Raw genomic sequence first — 20824 nt, forward strand, 5'->3', positions numbered from 1 at the left:
CGCTGCACTAAATCAAAACGGTCGCTATTGTCCTCAAAAAAAACAACTCGCTAACAATTGAATACCCCCCCTGAATATAAATTTGTATGACTAACTTAGGGACTCGCCTACAGGAGATGCCTTGATGTTGGCAGGTGAGCTTAACCCCAATATAGCTATATTGTGCACAGAATTCTCCTTTATATTTATGCTGAACAAATAGTGAGTCATATATTGTTTGTTTCTTAGCGCCGGACAACATTTTTCTTTTATTTGCACTTTTAAGAAGTGCACCTTTTTCTCTTTCATGATATGAATTGAGGGTTCAATGGTGTGAACTGGGGCACTACTGTGTGGCATAACGTTTATTTGCTGGTCCTATTACTGTTAATGACGTAATTTTATATATATATATATATGCCCAACTGGCACACCTGGGCTTGACTAGTTTGTAACCGGCACCATGATAGATACAGGTGTTGTACACTATTTATCTTCAAATTAAAGCTATGTCAGCAATGCTAACTACTGCGGCACCACGTGTGGCCCCTATAATCCTACACGTCCCCAAAATGTAGAACCCTTTTTGTATATTACTACTTATCATATAAAACAACCAATGGCAGGATATCATAGATAAATCAGCTCCAATTTGCCAAGATAAAAAGTTCAATTAAACTTGTATTTTATATCCACATACTCTACAGCGTCTAAACAGGTAAATGCTATTATACGGAAACATTGGCATGTCAGCTCTCACCAAACATCCTCCACGTATCTGCTACAGACATAACTCGGAGGACCTTTCAGTCCATTCTGTATTTAAATGTGGTCGTTAAGGAGAATCATCAGGTGTGACGTACTGGTTAACACCAAGCCTAGAAGTGATTTAGGTGTGTCCATCTCTCATATAGAGTAACAAAAGTAGGTTACAGGTCCAAGATTCTGGCAGAGAGACATATTAGAGTCATTTTCATACTCTTGAAGATTGTGTTTTCAATAGGGAAATGTAATATACTGTCTGTCTTAGAAAGTATTAGTTATCAAACAACATACCATGGATTGTATTACATAGTTGGATGTCTATTTACTATAGGGAGATAAGTCAATGGACATGGTAAAAACACAATATGAAGGTACCGGTATATATGTATACAATATGCAAGATATAAAATACCCTGATGCGTTTTGTCTCTATACAAGACTTTGAAAAAAGTATTGTATCGATACACATTAAGGAGAGAGATTGGACTATAACTCGGACATCTAGACGGATTCTAAGGCTTGTGTTGTGAATCGATCTCGATTGGAGACCGAGTTGAAAGCCTGAAGCATTAAGGAAACTAATTTTTCTTTGAAGGTTTTATAATAGGTAATGGTAAACCCATCGGGACCCGGGCTTTTTCCAGATGGCGTAGATTTAATCACATCTACTAACTATATAGTGGTAAAAGGAGAGTGGGGTAGCCAGCGTCTGCTAGATAGGAGGCATTGTTTAATTGTTTCTCAAGTATGTCGTTCTCAACGCCTTGGGACAAATTATATAATGTGGAATAATAGGTATAGAATGCTCTAGCAGGGAGGCTATATCTTAGGTGGTTACATTTAGTCCCCTTGTCATCAGATATTGTCTGAATAAACAAGTGGCTCTTGTAAGGCCTTGGCCAGCATCTTCCTCGGCTTATTGCCCCATAGCGGCTACTATCATGATCATGTAGAACAGGATGTAGAGGTCTCCACCCAGCCGCCTTTCCCATAGAGCTTGTTGTGCTCACAGGTACTCAGATGCCTCCAGATCTTACACTCAGCGTAGTGCAAGCTTATGATGTAGCGCAGCATTGGAAAGCGGGTGATGACAAGCGAAGCGAGGTCAGGAACAGGCCGTGGCCTTGGGTCCGAAGCAGGTAATCTGTAAGAAACAGGCAAGTGGTCAGGGCTGGCAGCAATCAAAGGAAAGTCCATATAACTAAGCAAAGGTCAGGGCAATCAGCAAACAATCAAAGGTCCAGGAAACAAACAGAGGGTCATGCACAGAGAATCAATCCAAAGGTTCCAGCAGACACGAACTGAACGCTATAACCGGCAGGGAGGATAAGCCCTCCCTGCCTTATATACTCAGACTGGACAATCAAAGAAGGGAGACACAAAAAGCCTAATCAGCCTCGTAAGGCTGCTGATTAATTACCCGACTGACAATTTAGCCGGGCCGTGGCGGTGAACAAGAGAAGCGTCCCGGCTGTCTCCCTGGTGACTATCAGGATGTGCGGGAGGAAACTTACGTCACTGGCCGTCATGGTGATGGCCTGGATGCGAGACCCAGCTGAGAGCGAGCCGCAGCGCACTGCAGTGAAGCCGCGTCTCATGACACATTGAAAGTGTAGTACAGTATGAGTTCTGCAATAATGTTTCATTTAGTTTCCAGAAACTTAAGATTTATCAAATTAGAGCGTAAGAGAAACTGGAGCGTGGTCAGACCAAGTGGCTTGCCCAATTGCTGTGTCCTGTACCAAGTGCAAATGTCTATGTGTGAGAAAAAAATAATCTAATCTAGAATAAACTGTGTGTGGGTAAGGAAATAAAGTATAATCATGATCAGTGGGACGGCGGAGTCTCCACACGTCAGCCAGCTGATGGGCACGGAGGGTGGAGAGTCCAGTTGAGGTCCCCACCAAAATTCCCTCCAGGAATGAGTCGACTTGCTCCATAATTTCCTTGAAGAAGCCAGGTTGACCCTCGTTAGGTGAGTAAATATTAACAAAGGCGAAGGTTTGGTTATACATTTTACATTTCAGCAGAATACCCCTCCCCTCCTCCAACCTATGTTTTCTACATTAATAAGCGGGAGTTGCTTAGAAAAGAGGATGGCCAAGCCCAGAGTCTCCCCCTTACTGTTATTACTAAAGTAGGCATGAGAATAATAGTAATTACGAAAGGAAGATGCTGAATCTTGTTTGAAATGCGTTTCTTGAAAGAGAGCTACGTCGACCTTATCGGCCTGGAGTTCCCGTAGTGCCCTCGATCTTTTTTCTGGGATATTTAACCCCTTTGCATTGATAGAAACAATCTTTAGTTTCACTGCCATGATATTACAATCAACCAAATGAACATCCATTCAATCTTGTCACAATTTACTTGTAAAGGGGCAAAACAATTGAAACGCATGAAAATGACTGTAAGAGTGTATGAAGACTGGATCCTGACGGGGGAAAGGAAAGAGGGAAAGGACCAGGAGGGGGGCAAGGGGAAGAAGTAAAATTAAAACAGCATACAACCAAAAAGAACCATACCACATTAGAAATGTGGCGATATTTAAACCTCTCCTGATACGAAAAAAGACCATCCATGTGCCGGAATTGGGGTGTGCGGTTAAAGGGGGGGGGGGGGGTTCACAGGGGGCGGTGACAACCATAAAATAACAAATCTATTCAAAAACAGATATATGTGTAAAGCACATCAATAACAAATTAGAACACTTACTTAATGTAAAAAAATAACACCCTTGAGAATTACAATCTTATTTGAGTGGTAAAAAGCAGTATGTATGGAATAGACCGATGGTGGACCTATATCTTGCAACACTCAAATCTCCAAAAAGTGGACTAGAAATCTAATAAACCATAACCCAATAGTCTGACCAATTAATACTTGAAATACAAAAGGATCTTCTGACTGGATCTTGCTCCTACAATGTCTGTGCCAATGATCAGAGCATAAGCCAATCTCATCTAATGCACCTGTAGAGATAAAGGGAAGAGACATATAATAACATGTAGGCGAGAATTAACTATATGTCACCAACTAGGACATCATTGAGATCAGCAAAGCGTCCAAGACCTGAGAGGTCAATTCAAGAGAAATTAAGGTAGATGAGTATGTTGAAGTATTTTCTTCAATAAAAGAACTTTGTCGTCTCCTGGCATTTCTCTTCGGCTTCCCTCCAGTTGCATATTTTCAGAGCCTGCTGAAGTCATTTGTGGAGAAAGCAGTTGACGATGAGTCTGCCATTCATATAGATCACCTGAAGGTCAAGGGCGTTACAGAAGGACTCCAGCTCAGAAGGTTCACGAAGAATCACGGATGTCCCTTTGTGAGTAACCTGGAGACTCGTTGGATAACCCCATCAGTATCTGATATTGTTCTTACGAAGCCCTGTCGTTAAGGGTCTTAGCATTCCGCAAATTTGTAACGTATGCCAAGATAAATCTGGAAATATTTGTATAGTGTTGCTGTCAAATTCAACATTATCCAGACATCTGACTTTGTTAAGGATCTCCTCCTTCTGGGTAAAGTAATGGAGCCTGCAGATCTCAAGGTTTTTCAGTTGCAGCACTTGTCGGGCAGAGAGCTGTATGTGCTCTGTCACATGTAATAAGCTCATTTGGATCTTGCTCCAGGATTTCGTTAAAGATTTTTCTTAATACATTAACTAAGCCTTGAGTCGGGATATCGTCTGGGATTCCACGTACCTGTAACATTGTTTCTGCGACCCCTGTTGTCCAGGTCATCCATCCTAGATTGTAAGAACTTCAGTTCTGTGACTTGGCGCTTGACCACTTCTTTAAGGCTGTTAAAATTTTCTGTAGCAACCTCTTTACTCTCTTCCAAAACTGATATTCTGGTGGTGATGCAAGAGAGACCTGCCTGGATATGTGCCACTTCCTTAGGGACTATATCTTGGAGCTTAATTTCCAGTTTCTCAAAGTCCACCTTAGTCGGTAAGTCTTGTTTAGTTGGTAAAGACTTAAGCAATTGTAGGACTTCACTTATGTCATGAGAACCATCTAGAAGATTGGAAAGCTGACCATTATTTAATGGATGGCAAATCAGAAGATGTCAAAGAGGCAGGAGATGACTGTTGGAGATGTTCAGACACTGCCGTTGAGCTGGAGACTTTTAGACACTGATGAAGATCAGAGCGATGAGAAGAATTAGATAGGCTCATTGACCCTTGTTTGGAAGCGCCTCTTCTATCTGTACCTATAGATCGGAATGGTCCGAATATTAGGTTAGTGTTAAAACCCAGAGTGTTGCTGAGATGTACTGTAGATTCAACGGTAGTCACTGGCCACTCTCCGTGTTGAACCTAGGCGGCCACTTAGACTAGATTGTAGACATCAGTATACAAAGGTTACGTTTGTTTCGACTCAAAGCACTGTGCATAGCATTTTAGTATTGAAAAAAATGGAGTCAGATGGCTCTGCATTCACTGTCTACAACAACCAGAAGAAGGCAGTTTGGCTGTTAGAGTAGAGAGAATGGTAGTAGTGTGCTCTATAAGTTAAGAGCGTGGGCTCAAAATACAGCAGTCAGTAGCAGTTTGATTTGCTGAATAGACTTAGAGGTGATGTCACTTCAGGTATTGCAGATGTACAGAGGATGATTCTCAAAGTCATGGCTCCAATTACAACTTTTGCCACTAGATGGCAGCACAGTTTATTATACAGCAATTGAATGGCAGAGGAATTAAGACGGATTGAGTGGATTAACAGGTTCTGCCACTAGATGGCGGTGAAGGGACAGATTCTCCTTTGCACCACTGAATGTAACGTGCCTCTGTCTGACAGGTTGAATGGCTCATGTAGATGAGGCAGCATTAAAAGTAAACAGCATGCAGATGGAATCTGGCTTTAGAGCAATGTGGAAGTGAGCACAGGAGTATGCAAGTAGCCCAGATAGAGGTGCTCTTAATTAGCTCTTTAACAATGCAGATGAGTTCACATCTATGTAATAATGTGAGAGTCTTTCCATGAACAATGTCCCACACTTGCTCCAGTCTCCCACCTCTGATACAGCGAGCTTATACCCGGTGACCATAGTCTCTGCAGATCTGCCTTAGCAGCTGTGGATGGGAAGCGGGTTGGGTACGGTTTGCAAAAAACCCGACACCCACTTGACCTACAAATAAAAACGAAAGTGTTAAAAACCGAGGTAAATATTAATAGACTTCCCTTTAAACCGACTGTGCAGATCACCAATGGAGCAGTAAGCCAGGCCCCCGCAGGTTAAGTGTTTGTACACTTTACCCGACATTGCCACTTTAAATTCAGATTAATAGAAGTCGTGATGACACTAAACCCTAGTGCCGGACAGCTCTTCAGACGAATCACTTGCGGTCAGCATACTGCTCTATCGGTGATCTGCACAGTCGGTTTAAAGGGAAGTCTATTAATATTTACCTCGGTTTTTAACACTTTTGTTTTTATTTGTAGGTCAAGTGGGTGTCGTAATTGTATTAATGATTACCACCGTGGGAAGCAGGGTCAGTGAGAGGACCTGAGAGTCGCTTGCTGTAGAGTTGTTAGATGAGGTGGGGTCAGCAGAACTGTCACTCCTCTGATTTCAGTGTCCAGAAATGTTATCACAGGGGGAGGGGAGGGGGACGGGGACTGGTCAGTGTAAGGTCTCTCCTCTCCGGCAGCTACACTCCATCATCAGCTATTTATATAGCACCACTAATTCCGTAGCGCTGTACAGTGAACTCACTCACATCAATCCCTGCTCCTTTTGGAGCTTACAAGTTTCCTAACATACAGACATACAGACAGAGAGAGACTAGGGTCAATTTTGATAGCTTGATGGTTGTTCAGACCCCACCTGACACTCAGGGGGCAGACTCTGGAAAGTGCACACTGCTGACAGACACTGCAAGGTGTCAGAACTGAAGGGTCTTTACTCGGGGTGGTCTCGCACCTCTCCTCTCACACTCACCCAGTCAGCCAAGGGTAGCCACGATTTTATGAATTGCTAGCTGGTGTCCGTACCCAGAGGTCTGGTTGGATGAGAGGTAAGTGAGGGCACTTATTTTAGTGAAGGCAATCAGCCACTCCATCCAGGGGTCCACCGAATAAAGGAGGAAGGGGTGCTGGTAACAGGCGAGGAGTATTATCCGTTAGTTCAGCACAGCCGATCCAATTATGGTGCCAATACGGCGTTGGCGCCAAACTAGTGTCCTGACAGGAATCCCTCCTAAAAGTGTAGTTGGAGAGCTTCTCCATCAGATGACAGCTCCTCCAGTATGGAAGCTGATTCTATAGGCTGTATTAAGATTTGTGTGCTTTGCTGTAAGTTGGTTTAACGATCTGACACAGCCGTAAGGAGCCATCAAAAAGCTTGTGCCGCCATCTTGGTAGCCATGCCACGCTCCCCGGATATGGACTCTTTGAAAAAGTCTCGCATAGAAACTAAAAGCGGTATTTTGGACAAAGAGGATGGACACTTTGGGGCCAATTCAAGTCGGCCACGTTATTCTATGAATAATGCGGCATGCGCACTATCATCGTTAGTACGGTAAAAGTGCGCAGTATTAACGTTAGTACGGTCATTTTAATGCTGATTTTTGTTTGCACCTCTCGGGGCAATAATGCGTGAAATAATAAGGTTGGAAAATTGCCTTTATTGAAGACGAGCCGTTACCCGATCCATCAGAACATCCCCCAACTTGTCCAGCTTCAAACGGGCCTTAAAAACCCACCTCTTCCTTAAAGCCTTCCTGTCCCCCTCCTACCCCCCCTCTCCGTCTCTGCCTCCGTTCTCCCCCTTTCCTCCTCCTACACTTGCGTCACTGTCCGTCCTACCCTCCCCTTATATTGTACACTCCTTCGAGCAGGGCCTCCTCTCCTCCTGTTCTCCACCACCTTAACTCTGCTCTCCAGCACCTTGTCTCTTCTGTGAGGTCCTCCAGCCCTTCTACCCCTCTCTCTACCCCGCTGGGGGCTCTCACCTCTCATCTAGCTACTTTGAGCTTCCGAGTTAATGTGCTTTTTTGTTAACTATACCGTGCTGTCTCACCCTGTATCATGTTTCTGTTTGTCCCTGTATGGTGCTATGGATACATAGTGGCGCCCTATAAATAAAAATTGATATTATTATTTTATTATTCTTAATTTTTATTTATAGGGCGCCACTAGGTGTCCATAGCGCCGTACAGGGACAATTACAATACAACGTGTGACGGAACAGTACAGTAAACAATAAGCACAGTAACTCAGTAAGCTCAAAGCACAGCTAGAGGGGGGAGGGAAGACCTGCAAGCGCCGGAGCCCAAGAGGCAGGGCGCGGATGACGGGGAGACCCCCAGAGTGGTGGGGGGAAAGGTAGCTGGAGAGCAGAGTTAGAAGTGAAGGAAACAGGAGGAGAGATGTCCCTGCTCAAGGGAGCGTACAATCTAAGGGGAAGGGTAGACAGAGAGACACAGGGGTGAGAGGGAGAGAAGGGGGAAACGGAGGCAGATTCAGGGGAGGGGGAAGAAGGGGGAGAGGCAGAAGAAAAGGTAGGAAGTTAAGAGGGAGACTGGAAGGCTTTGAGAAAGAGGTGGGTTTTTAGAGCCCGTTTGAAGCTGGACAGATTGGGTGATGTTCTGATGGAGGGAGGGAGCTTGTTCCAGTGGAGGGGGGCATTAATAATAATAATAATAATAATAATAATACCCGCATTTTTCCACATACATTAAGGTGGAGATTGTGTGCACTGACTCAGTCCATATATTGGAGTTTTTTTTTAGTGTTTATGGTATTATTATTACATGTTGTATGTATAACACATACCTCAGTGACTGCCCTGGAGCTCATTGTTAGATTTTGTTCACAACATATTTATTTACTGTATACCTACTTTCTAAACCATATTAGCAGCGTTTTATTAGCCCTGGATTACTTTTTGCTGCTTACAGCTGTTATTTAATTCCTACGGCAACTTCGGTGGGCTGTTACTAGTACTAGTTTATTTATATTACATTTATACACTTTGCTGCTTTAGAATGATGAAGCGTATTTTTTCTATATAATGATGCCCTTTGTCAGACATTAATATATATATAAACAATATGAATTTTGGATTTTCTTTTTCTATTTAGTCACGGGATATAATTATTTATAAGGACAATAATGTTATACAAGGGAATCCCCATATAAAACATGATTTTCAATACAGATCACATTTCTTTTGCACAGAAGCACGTTCTCTTTGGATATTATCGGTTTTATTGTGAGATGAACTATATTGGTGGCAATCAGTTCATATAATTGTGGATTTCATTCTTGTGTGCTGTATTAAGCCAATTGTGTCTCTTGCATAGTATTTGTTTTAAATCACGTCATGGATAAAAATAAAAACTTTTTATGCACTTCTGTTTTGTCCCCCTGGACTTTCATCCTAGAATTGTGGGATCCTTATATAATTTTCCCAAAAATTCCTACCCTGGATTGACAGTGATACATTGGTGAGCGATCCTGTGTTCTAATAATCTAAAACAAGCGTGAATGTAATGTGCCCAGCAATTACCCTCCGTACCAACTCCAACGCCAGCTGATATGGACCAGAGGCACCACAAATAATTGTTTATTTTTTTTTACAACAAAGCTTTATTGATATTACCCAAGCATAGTAATATATTATCACACTGTATTAATAAATTAAATCTATAGCGGGTCGCTTGACTGATGTGTTAAGAATACATATGACATTTTACAGGCATTTATTTGCTCCATTACTTTGGTCAAATGTGTTATAGAAACATATTTTTATGTAATAAAGTAAGAAAATACAAAACAATTTGGATAGTTTATTTTCTTATTTTTTACACCTTAAATGCCGTTCTTTAACCTACTCCCTTTTCCTTTATACAGCTTGACTTCTGTACGAGATCTTTTTTTCATGGTCCTTAGCTGTAAACTTCCTACATTATTAATGCTCACTGTGCAATGCCGGAACTACTGTCGTTGAATCTGCTGCAGCAGATACGGGACCCGGTAGAGCAGAGCATGGGTGGCGGGACAGCATCAGAACACCTTCAAAGTTTCGCTATGGGTCCCAGTAGTGTAGTGTTCTGTCCCTTCCACTGTGCATTATTTCTGTGAATGTATAAAGTTCTTGCATACATTCAGTCATTACTGAGGATCGTCAGATATATTATCTTCATGGATTTTTAAGTGCTCTTTTAGTTGACTTTTATAAGGAAAATGTTTAGCGCATTCAGGACAAGAAAGCTGCCGCCGAACTGTGTGAATTTTCCGATGTATGTTGAAGTTGGACTTGGTAGTAAATCCTTTATTGCAATCGGCACAGATGTAAGGTTTCTCTCCTGTGTGGACTCTTTGATGGATTATCAGATGGTTTTTCTGCTTGAAACTACTGCCACACTCCGAACACACAAATGGCTTCTCGGTTGTGTGGATTTTTCTGTGGTTTATAAGACCTGACCCTGTGCTAAAGCACTTGCCACAATCAGAACATACAAATGGCCTCTCTCCTGTGTGGATTCTCTGATGCTTGACAAGCTCGCCATGTCGAATAAAACACTTCCCACAGTCAGAGCAGACGTAAGGTTTTTCGTCCACATGACAGCGCTGGTGTCTGAGAAGAACTGCGTTGTGGGTAAAGCTTTTCCCACAGTCAAAACAAGAAAACGGCTTCTCTAACGCATGAAATCTCTGATGCTTCACAAATTTGTGGTGATCGATGAACCACCTTCCGCAGTCGGAACATGTAAACGTTTTGTCACCCTCATGCTTTCGCTGGTGGCTGATTAGGTTATCTTTTCGAGAAAAACATTTCCCACAGTCTGAGCAAGAAAAAGGTTTACTCCCCGTGTGAACTCTTTTATGTTCTGCGAGGTTTGATTTATTGGAGAATTGTTTCCGACACTCAGAACATGCAAACGGCTTCTCTCCGGTGTGAATTCTCTGATGTATTACTAGTTGGGAGTTACAAGTAAATTGTTTATTGCATTCAGAGCAATAAAGATGTTTATCAATTTTGTGCACTTTTCGATGTGCCAACAGGTCACATTTAAAAGAAAATTTGGCTCCACACTTTGAACAAGTTGATTTTCTTGCTTTAGGAGGGTCCCGCAATGACTTGTCGATTTTGTGGGATTGCATCTGATGGACCAAAAGGTCTGACTGAGACAAAAACTGATCCCAGCAAATTGAACAAGTCGGCTTCTTTCCTTTGTGAGCTTCGCGGTGTTTCACAAGATTCCCGTGATTATTAAAACTTCTCTGGCACACTGGGCATGTGTACATTGTCTTAGTGGTTTGAGAAGATGGAGCTGTGAATTTAATATATTTACTGCCTTGTGCTAAATGTGGAGGTATCTGTTTTTCTTCAGCATGTCCGTTCCCATCAGTATATTCCCCAGTAAAAGTAAATGCATAAATGTCAGTGCCGATGACATTCCCTCCCTCGCAAGAGACTAATTCCTCCTTAATATGAGTAGATGTATATTGTGTATGATCTGTGGGTGTATAAATGTCAGTGTCTGTGAGGTTTCCTCCTTCACATGAGACCGATTCCTCCTTAATATCAGTAGAAGTATATTGTGTATGATCTGTGGATATATAAATGTCAGTGTCTGTGAGGTTTCCTCCATCACATAAGCTTGATTCCTCCTTAATATCAGTAGATGTATATTGTCTATCACCTGTGTGTGAATAAATGTCGGTGTCTGTGAGACTTCCTCCTTCACATAAGAGTGATTCCTCCTTAATATGAGTAGATGTATATTGTCTTGTATCTGTGGATGTATAGATGTCAGTGACTGTGAGGTTTCCTCCTTCACATGAGACTGATTCCTCCTTAATGTGACAGGAGTCTTCTTTCGTATGCGTATATAAACAACAGTTGATGTCTGTGATGTTTCCTTCTTCAATTGATATTGAGTCTTCAGGAAACTTTTTAACAACATTTGTCAGGTCCGGTTTATAGTTTGTTGAGCATTTTATTTTTTGAGTATTCCTAATTAATTTGTATTTGTTATTACCAGAAGTCAGAGAAGTAGTAGAGTTGACGATTTTTCCATTTGCATTACTGCCCTCCGAAAAATCTGTTGAAAAAATATTTTACAATTAATAAAAATTAATAAAAATGGTCGCTTGAAAGAAATTAATTACACTAGTGACATTGACATTTATATTTTTCTGTAGTCTTATATCACAAACAAGAGTTCAGCCCCACCTATAATTGCCAGTCAATGTACACTGCATGATTGAAGAAAATCATTGCAATACAAAACAGGTAAGAAGCAGATGACATAGAAAACAATAAGTTATGAAATGGTCAATCTCCATTATTAAATTAATCTCTCGAGATTGTTTGTCTAAAAATTGCTGCTTTAATGGCCAAATAATTATACCATGAACTCACTTACAGAAAATGTACTTAATTGCAATTTCCAGTATTGTACGTAAATGATAGGAACAGAACAAGATTTTAATGATGGTATTGCTTGTGCTTTGATAATAACCTAACAAAATAAAATTGCACAACTTTCTCACTATTACCAAGCCCAGTTAAATAGCATATTTATAGCTATAAATTATATTTTGAAAGCATACATTTAATCATATCTATTGGAAATATAGTTTATTCACTATATTTGCTTGACTCACACAAATACTTAGAAACTCACTTTAGATTCCTCTTAGGACCTGTCCTTGCATTGAAGCAAAGTTACAGCAACGGCCAATTTTCTTTTTCATCTACTAAAAACTTGGCTGAATTGGTCTCATCCCTCTTTTCTAACTCTTGAAACTTTTTGTGCTGGAGACACTATTCTATTTTTGTAGCCATTCTTTGGTTCTTCTCTGGGGTATCAATATCCTAAATTGTCCAGAAGAGGACAAATGTTCTGAACGGTGTTAGATGTTCTTCTCCTGAGAATGCAGACTATCAGCTATAACTACAGCCTTCAGTCTGTCGTCCAGTGACAAAGCACCCGGATAACACAAAGGTTAACACCTGCAAACTTCTAGACGAGCTGCAATTCTTAGTAACGCATAGTATTATAAAACTAGTGGATGTTAACAATAAAACAGAGGACAAGTCTTGTATGCTAAAGAAAAACTTTTATTGAAGTTACACTAGATGTTCAGCAACATTCACCAATTGATCTGCATTCATGAAACTGTAAATTTACAAAGTATACAATATATATCTTTGTCTTGCCAACCATACGGATTGTGAGAAAGTACAGCATTCACAGGAATCCGACACAGGTATGCTGAACCACTTAACTGTTTATTAGCAGTTGTCAGGATGGTAAGCAGTTCTAGTGATGGTACATCAGTCATCCAGAAAAAGCAACACAAAAATCCCCACCACCTACACCTGGCTAAACATTACTTCCCTGTCTGCAAGCCAGCCACTTACTGGCATCGGTGGTCCCACCCACACATACAGTGTTTTTATCCTCCACCCCAAGCACTACAAACACATCATAGCAAAGCATAACCAATCACACCCATGTGGGACACCTGTGTGTGTGTGTGTGTGCTTAAAGAAGATCCCAGGGAACCTTTAACCCTGTCTGCAGCCTGCTGCTGCAGACTACCTATGTTTTTATTAGTTCCCTTATTGGGGAACTGTGGCAAATATGCCTCTTTGCCACAGTTTATGTTTAATAACTTAAGAACAAAATCATAGAAGCATAGTAATGTGGACTAATAAGAACAGAGGAACTTGTTAGGTTGAGTTTCACCCAGACTAATATTATATATGCAGCATAAACAAGTTGAAGATTTTTTAACCATTACGGAGGATCATCAAAGTTACCTTCTTCATGGCTTTGCAAATGTTCTTTTAGTTTACTTTTGTAAGGGAAATGCTTACCACATTCCGGACAGGAAAGTTGTCTCCTAACCGTATGAATTCTCTGATGTATATTAAAGTTTGACTTAGTATTAAAACCTTTACCGCACTCAGAGCAGGTAAAAGGCTTCTCTACTGTGTGGATTCTCTGATGTCTAATGAGGTTGTTTTTCTGTTTGAAGCTATTGCCACAATCGGAACATGCAAAGGGCTTTTCCGTGGTGTGGATTTTCTTGTGGTTGAAAAGACCCGACCCAGTGCTAAAACATTTCCCGCAATCGGCACAGGCAAAAGGCTTCTCACCTGTGTGAGTTCTCTGATGCTTGACTAGTTCACCTTGTCTCGGGAAACATTTGCCACAGTGGGAACAGATAAATGGTTTCTCATCTACATGAGTCCGTTCGTGTCGAAGGAGAAGAGCCTTATGAGTAAAACATTTCCTACAACGAGTGCAAGAGAATGGTTTCTCCAACATGTGAAATTTCTGATGTCTGACGAATTTGTGCTCATCAACAAAACACCTTCCACACTGAGAACATGTGAATGTTACGTCTCCCTTGTGAATCCGCTGGTGACTGATCAGATTATCTTTTCGAGCGTAAGATTTTCCACAAGCTGAACAACAGAATTGTTTCGATCCGTTGTGAACCCTCATGTGTTCGCCAAGATTTGATTTATTGGAAAACCGTTTACCACAATCAGAACATGCAAACGGCTTCTCTCCTGTGTGAATTCTCTGATGGATGATGAGATGCGAGTTGCTAGCGCACATTTTATCACATTCGGAGCAGTACAAACTTCTACTTGCTCTGTGTGTTCGTATGTGCACTGAAAGATCAGTTTTATTGCAGAAGTCGGCACCACACTCTGAGCAAGTCATCTTCTTTCCTTTGTGTGTTTCTCGGTGTCTTACAAGATTACCATGATTATTAAAACTTCTCTTACAAACAGGGCAAGTATACATGGTCTTTGTTGCTTGGAGAGAAGATTTGTCTTGTGGGGGCTTTTTTTTTTCTTGGAGATTATCAATGCCTTCAATATATTCTCCAGTAATAGTAAAAGAATATATGTCAGTATCTGTGAGACTTACTTTTTTACAAGAGACTAATTCTTCCTTACTATGAGTCAATACATGATGTGAGGATGTGTGAATGTTGGGGTCTGTGCTGTTTCCTCCATCACATGAGACCGATTCCTCCTTAATACATTGTGTATGATCGGTGGGTGTATAAATGTCAGGGTCTTTGAGATTATCTTCTTCAGAAGGGACCGATTCCTCTTTAACATGAGTAGATGTGTATTGTGTATGATCTGTGGGTGTATAAATGTCAGTGTCTGTGAAGTCTTCTCCATCACTTGAGACCGATTCCTCCTTAACATGAGTAGTTGAATATTGCGTATGATCTGTGGGTGTATAAATGTCAGTGTCTGTGAGGTTTCCTCCATCACATGAGACTAATTCCTCCTTAATATGAGTACATGTATATTGTGTATGATCTGTGGGTGTATAAATGTCAGTGTCTGTGAGGTTTCCTCCATCACATGAGACTGATTCCTCCTTAATATCAGTAGATGTATATTGTGTATGATCTGTGGGTGTATAAATACCAGTGTCTGTAATTTTTCTTCCTTCAAGTGAGACTGAGTCCTCTTTAACATGATCTGTTGAACTACATTCTATCTTCATCATGGGTGTATTGATATTTAGGCCAATTAGTTCCTTAAGTGAGGTTGACTCCCCCATACCTTTTAAATAGTTCATTTTTTTGTCTTTTGTTATTTCTTTGGTGTGTTTAACAAAGGTTTAATCTTCACTTTAATGGTTGGATGTAGAAATAATTGTATTGAATCCTCCAGATCATTCATGGCCTCTCAAAGACCTGTTAGAAAGAAATACAAAATAAGTACTTAATTCTTTAACCATCTGCATTACCCTAAATTTTAAATCCAAAAATGTGTTTACATATTAATCAAATGTTTTGCTTGGAAAGTGTTTATGATTAAAATTTTCACCGATGCCAGTGTGGTAAATGAATGAGCAGCTACACAGACTCTCCAGCTCCTTGTTATAGTGATGAACAATACACAACTTATAATCCATGAATAATAAATCAAGGTGCTTCACTACGCAATATTAAAATACCAATAAAAATAATGCGACCATAGTATATGAATTATATAACCTTGTTATCATGAAGTGGCCGTGTCATGAAATGTGTTGGGTAGGTGAAGTGGCTGTGTCACGAAATGCATGGATCGGTGAAGTGGCCGTGTCATGAAATGTGTTGGGTAGGTTAAGTGGCCGTGTCACGAAATGCGTAAATAGGTGAAATGGCCGTGTCATGAAATGTGTTGGGTAGGTTAAGTGGCCGTGTCACGAAATGCATAGATAGGTGATGTGGTCGTGTCATGAAATGCGTTGGGTAGGTTGCAGTAAGGAGCAGAAAGACTCCCTCTACGTGTGATATGACTAGTAATATCTTTTATGTCTCTAATTGGTTCCTAGATCTGCCATTGGCTTCTATAAATCATGAGCTCAAGAACGTTTTACAAGGATCTCTGTTTTGCAAGTACATTTTTCAAGCTCTCATGGCTGTTTTTTAATGAGTCGTCATTGTAGCAGAATGAGGTCTCTTTTCCAGGGCCCCTTCCTGTTACCTGAAGCCAATATCATCCATAGTGGGGAAGCGTAAGCCATCCAGTCCTCTTCAATAATATGACTTCTGATAGCTGCTTCAGGTAATAGGGACAGGGCAGTATGAAGAGGAAAATATACTATATTTCTAATAGTCTATTAAATGTTCAGTAAATGTGTGGCCATATCTATAGCATTCCTCACTATTCATAAATATTATCAGCGCAAGTGGCAGTTTTGCTTCCTTCTCTGATGTAAAAAGAAATGTCATCCATAGACAAAACGGACATAGTCTTTTAGGCACAAGAAGTACTATTTGCCATTATTAAATTATAATGTTTGAAAAAAGTCAAGAGATGGATGTGTCCTTGTTTTAGTACAGAGACGTTTTTTGGTATGGTTTTAGTAAAATATCCCTTAAAAAGTTGCCAATCTACGTGAAAGAACACATGACAATGGTTACTCTGATTTGACCCACCCTAGTGCCACTGATTTGGCACTAGCGATCATTGATAAGTCTTCATTGTCTGGCGAAGTTATCTTGGTTCTTCTCAGACGTCTTTGTGTATGTTTAGACTGTAAGCTCCAATGAGTGATTCTGATTGGGAACCCCTAAGGTTAAGTGTTTAAACACTTAACCCGACATTGCCGCTTTAAATTTCTATTCACAGAACATCGTGATGACGTCAGCCTGCAGTGCCGAACACTTCTTCAATCAGAATCGCTTGCTGTCAGCATCATGCTCCCATCGGTAAAGCGAACCCAACCCCCAATGAGGCAGGGACCGATGTGAGTACGTTCTCTGTACAGCGCTGCGGAATTAGTGGTGCTATATAAATAAAAAAAATGATGATGATAACTCTGGGATAACCTGTGTCGTACGATGATAACTCCTCTTCAAGCTTTCAAGCTTAGTCAATTATCTTCTCTGTAGACTCTTACAGATGGTGACCTTATTACTTCTTTTGGATTTAAGAATTGCCTTTATATGTAGACAAGACTCAAATACAGTATATTTATCCACTAAAGAAGTTCTCTAAAAACAATCCTCATGGATTACGTGATACCTTTTAAATTAATCAAAATCTGAACTTGCAACTATGGAACCACAAGTTGTCTCTGACAACAGGGGTGTAACTTCCCTCCTCTCTCTCACCAGAGACATGGTCCCCACACACTGCAATACATCCGTTTGGCATGTCAGCTGAATCAGTGAGGATATTGGCCACACATGTGGAAGACCAAGCTGCTGTATACTAGCTGTCCAAGGCCCGATCACTGGTATTTACCATGGCCACCTACGTTTCCAACTCCAATAATGATGCTACTCATCCAACGAATGGAGGAGGGAGGTGAGAATGACCAAACTGTCTTTTCTGGAATATAACTTGAAATACGATCAGGCTGGATTATTTTAGGTGATTAGTCTGTGATAAATTATTATGCTGATCTTGTTCATCGATTTTATATATCCCTAACCCCACACTGTTCTTAATCCATATTGCTTATTTCGGTTATTAAAAAAAAACAAAAAAAAAAAACACCCCAAAAGTTTCATCTTAAGGGTTTTTTTTGGAGATGCTGTAAGAAAGTAGACTATGGCTAAAATGATATTCGGTGCAAAATAAAAGAGTGTTGCTTTTTTTTAAATATAGTGCCATTGTAAATCACAATTTTATTAAAAATAATTTTATTGACGGTCAATGGTAAAAATGTGTTTATAATGCCAATGTTATGTTTACTTTACTAAACACTAGCTCATTACTACATTTTATTCAAATCCATCCACCGTCTACAGACGGTGAAGACGGCCATTTTGTGTGGGCCAATATTCATAAGAAGGCAGCCTATGATTCCATGGTAAACTAGTGACTCCAGCAATATTCTCCATGTTTTCCATCAGTGATATAGGTCACTGGTGACGAGTGAATTGACATACTGCATTTTTATGAATATTGATTCAAGCCACAAAATGGCTGTCTTCACTTTGTCCCTGGGTAATGTCCTGTGACACGATGGACCTCCTATGCCACCCTGTCTGTTGTGTTGCTGGGGACTGGCTGGGCTTGCCTTGCCACCGTCCCCTTTTCTTTAGCCCACATGCGGCCTCTAACCTGCAGTAGCAGGGGCTTTTGCTGCTGCCACCACTGGGCCCCTTAGCAGCATCTACACGTGGAAGCTTCTCTCTCACTGCTAGTGTACCCCCTTGTTTGTATATCAGGGCTGGTACCCTTGACTTCTTGCCTTCAGATCAGGGTTGCTGTGGATGGTTCCCCCTGACCTATCACACTGGCCAGAGCTGCAGGGTATCGGGTAGAGAGTTGGTACCAGATGCTGGGTCCCAACCACAGAACAGCCGGATAATGGATTAGATTAGGTCTAATCTATAGGTCACAGGAATTACATCAGGTAAGTAGTCTTTAAAGCAGGTTCCTTAAGCAGTGATGTTTATTAGCTCAGGAAGTCCTAAAAGGACAGTTACACACTCACTAGTTTGAGGTACTAGAGATATCCAGAAAGTACAGATGGAATACTACATGATCAAACAGTGTCCTTTTATACAGATTTACACAGATACCCTGACAGGAGGTAATCCAAACTCCTGCCCCTCTAACCAATCCAGGTGCTTCCTGCAGCCTGCCCCTTAAATCACCTTTTTACTACTGCTACTAGCGGTGCCATGAAGTCTGAGCTTTTCTATTAAATGTTTACCACCAGGATATAACATTTATCTAATCTTGCTTTGAATGCTATTTAACTTGCAAAATTCACATTCATCTGTGATCACTTGCATAGGGGGTCTACTAGCAAGTTTAATTACCTCCTCCTGTCTTTCAGGCTCAACAGATGTTTTGGAAAAGGTCTAATTAACATGAGATTACCTGTCTCTAGACAGTTGCAAAACGCAAACGTGACATACTGTCTCAGAAGTCCATACATACCAATATAAAAAAATAAGTACATTTGCAATGATATAAATGATTTATATGTGATCCAGCCAAAAATAAGTTTTTTTTTATAAAAGTGATACAGTCACATGTCGCTTGTTGCCAGTGAATTGGTACTCTACATAATTAGTCCAGCTAACAAAATGGCAGCCTCCACTTTGCAAAGACAATGGCATTGCCTAATTTGTGTTGTGAGATGTGCAATGGCTAAAACCCTTTCTTTTCATATATACAACTCACAGATATACCAGCATATAGGAACAATGTTATTTCAGCTGGAAGACTAATGCCAATGTATTACCATTTTATCTCTTAATAGTACTAGTCCTCCCATATACACCGATCAGTCACAACATTAAAACCACCTGTTGTATAGTGTGTAGGTGTCCTTTGTGCTGCCAAAATTGCTCTGACTCGTCGAGGCATGAACTCGACAAGACCTCTGAAGGTGTCCTGTTTGATCTGGCACCAAGACGTTAGCGGCAGATCCTTACAGATGTGCTGCAAGTTGAGAGATGAGGCTTCCATGGCTCTGACTTTTTTCCAGCACATCCCACAGATGCTCGATTGTATTAAGATCTAGGGAATTTGGAGGCCAAGTCAACACCTTGAACTTGTGTTCCTCAAAACCATTCCTGAACAATTTTTGCAGTGTGGCAGGGCGTATTGTCTTGCTGATAGAGGATATTGCTATCAGGGAATACTTTTGCAATGAAGGGGTGTACTTGGTCTGCAACAATGTTTAGGCAGGTGGTAACATCCATATGAATGCCAGAACTTAAATTTCCACAGCCGAACATTGACCAGTGCATCATACTGCCTCCACTGGCTTGCCTTCTTCCCAGAGTGCATCCTGGTAAACGGGGCACACTCACCCGGCCATCCGCATGATGTAAAAGAAAACGTCATTCATCAGACCAGACCATCTTCTTCCACTGCTCTATGGTTCAGTTGTGGTGCTAATGTGCCCATTGTAGGTGCTTTAGTGGTGGACAGGGGTCTGCATGTGCACTCTGATCGGTCTGCGGCTACACCGCTCCATATGCAGCAACCTGCGAAGCACTGTGTGTTCTGACACCTTTCTATCGTAGCCAGCATTAACTTTTTCAGCAATTTGTACTACAGTAGCTCTTCTGTGGCGTTGGGCCAGACGGGTTAGCCATCACTCCCCATACACGTCAATGGGCCTTGGGCACCCATTGCTGGTTCACCGGTTGTCCCTCCTTTCACCACTTTTGGTAAGTACTAACAACTGCATACTGGGAACATAAGCCGTTTTGGAGATGCTCTGACCCAGTCGTCTAAGCATTACAATTTAGCCCTTGTCAGAGTTGCTCAGATCCTTTTGCTTGCCCATTTTTCCTGCTTCCAACACATCAACTTCAAGAACTGACTGTCCACTTGCTGCTTAATATATCCCACCCCTTGACAGGTGCCATTGTAACGAGATGCTAAATGTTATTCACCTCACTTATCAGTGGTTTTAATGCTGTAGCCGATTGTTATATGTAATTAAAATCAACGATGCTTATCCGTTTTCCTCAGCACCCCAAACAGAGTGTATATCCCAGGTTTCAACACAGAATTACAGGTAAAATAATATAAATTGAACATGGACCTTTTACAAATATCGAACCTCTTATATACACACATCTGACCCTGTGGGAGAGATGCAAAC

General features: G+C 41.1%; 1 protein-coding gene across 2 annotated transcripts in view; it reads right to left on the minus strand.

Moving 5' to 3' along the window:
- Positions 1-9339: 9339 nt before the first annotated feature.
- LOC142095285 (uncharacterized) overlaps positions 9340-20824 on the minus strand; it is a 42075-nt gene continuing 30590 nt past the window's right edge. For both annotated transcript variants that reach the window (XM_075178232.1, XM_075178231.1), the window contains exons 4-5: positions 13867-15443; positions 9340-11800 (exon numbers count right to left, since the gene is read on the minus strand). In XM_075178232.1, coding sequence (XP_075034333.1) covers positions 9864-11800; positions 13867-15325 — 3396 coding nt within the window. In that variant the 5' untranslated portion in view covers positions 15326-15443 and the 3' untranslated portion in view covers positions 9340-9863. The remainder of the gene's footprint in view (positions 11801-13866; positions 15444-20824) is intronic.

The sequence above is a fragment of the Mixophyes fleayi genome, chromosome 6 (genome assembly GCF_038048845.1).
Source record: "Mixophyes fleayi isolate aMixFle1 chromosome 6, aMixFle1.hap1, whole genome shotgun sequence".
NCBI lineage: Eukaryota > Metazoa > Chordata > Amphibia > Anura > Limnodynastidae > Mixophyes > Mixophyes fleayi.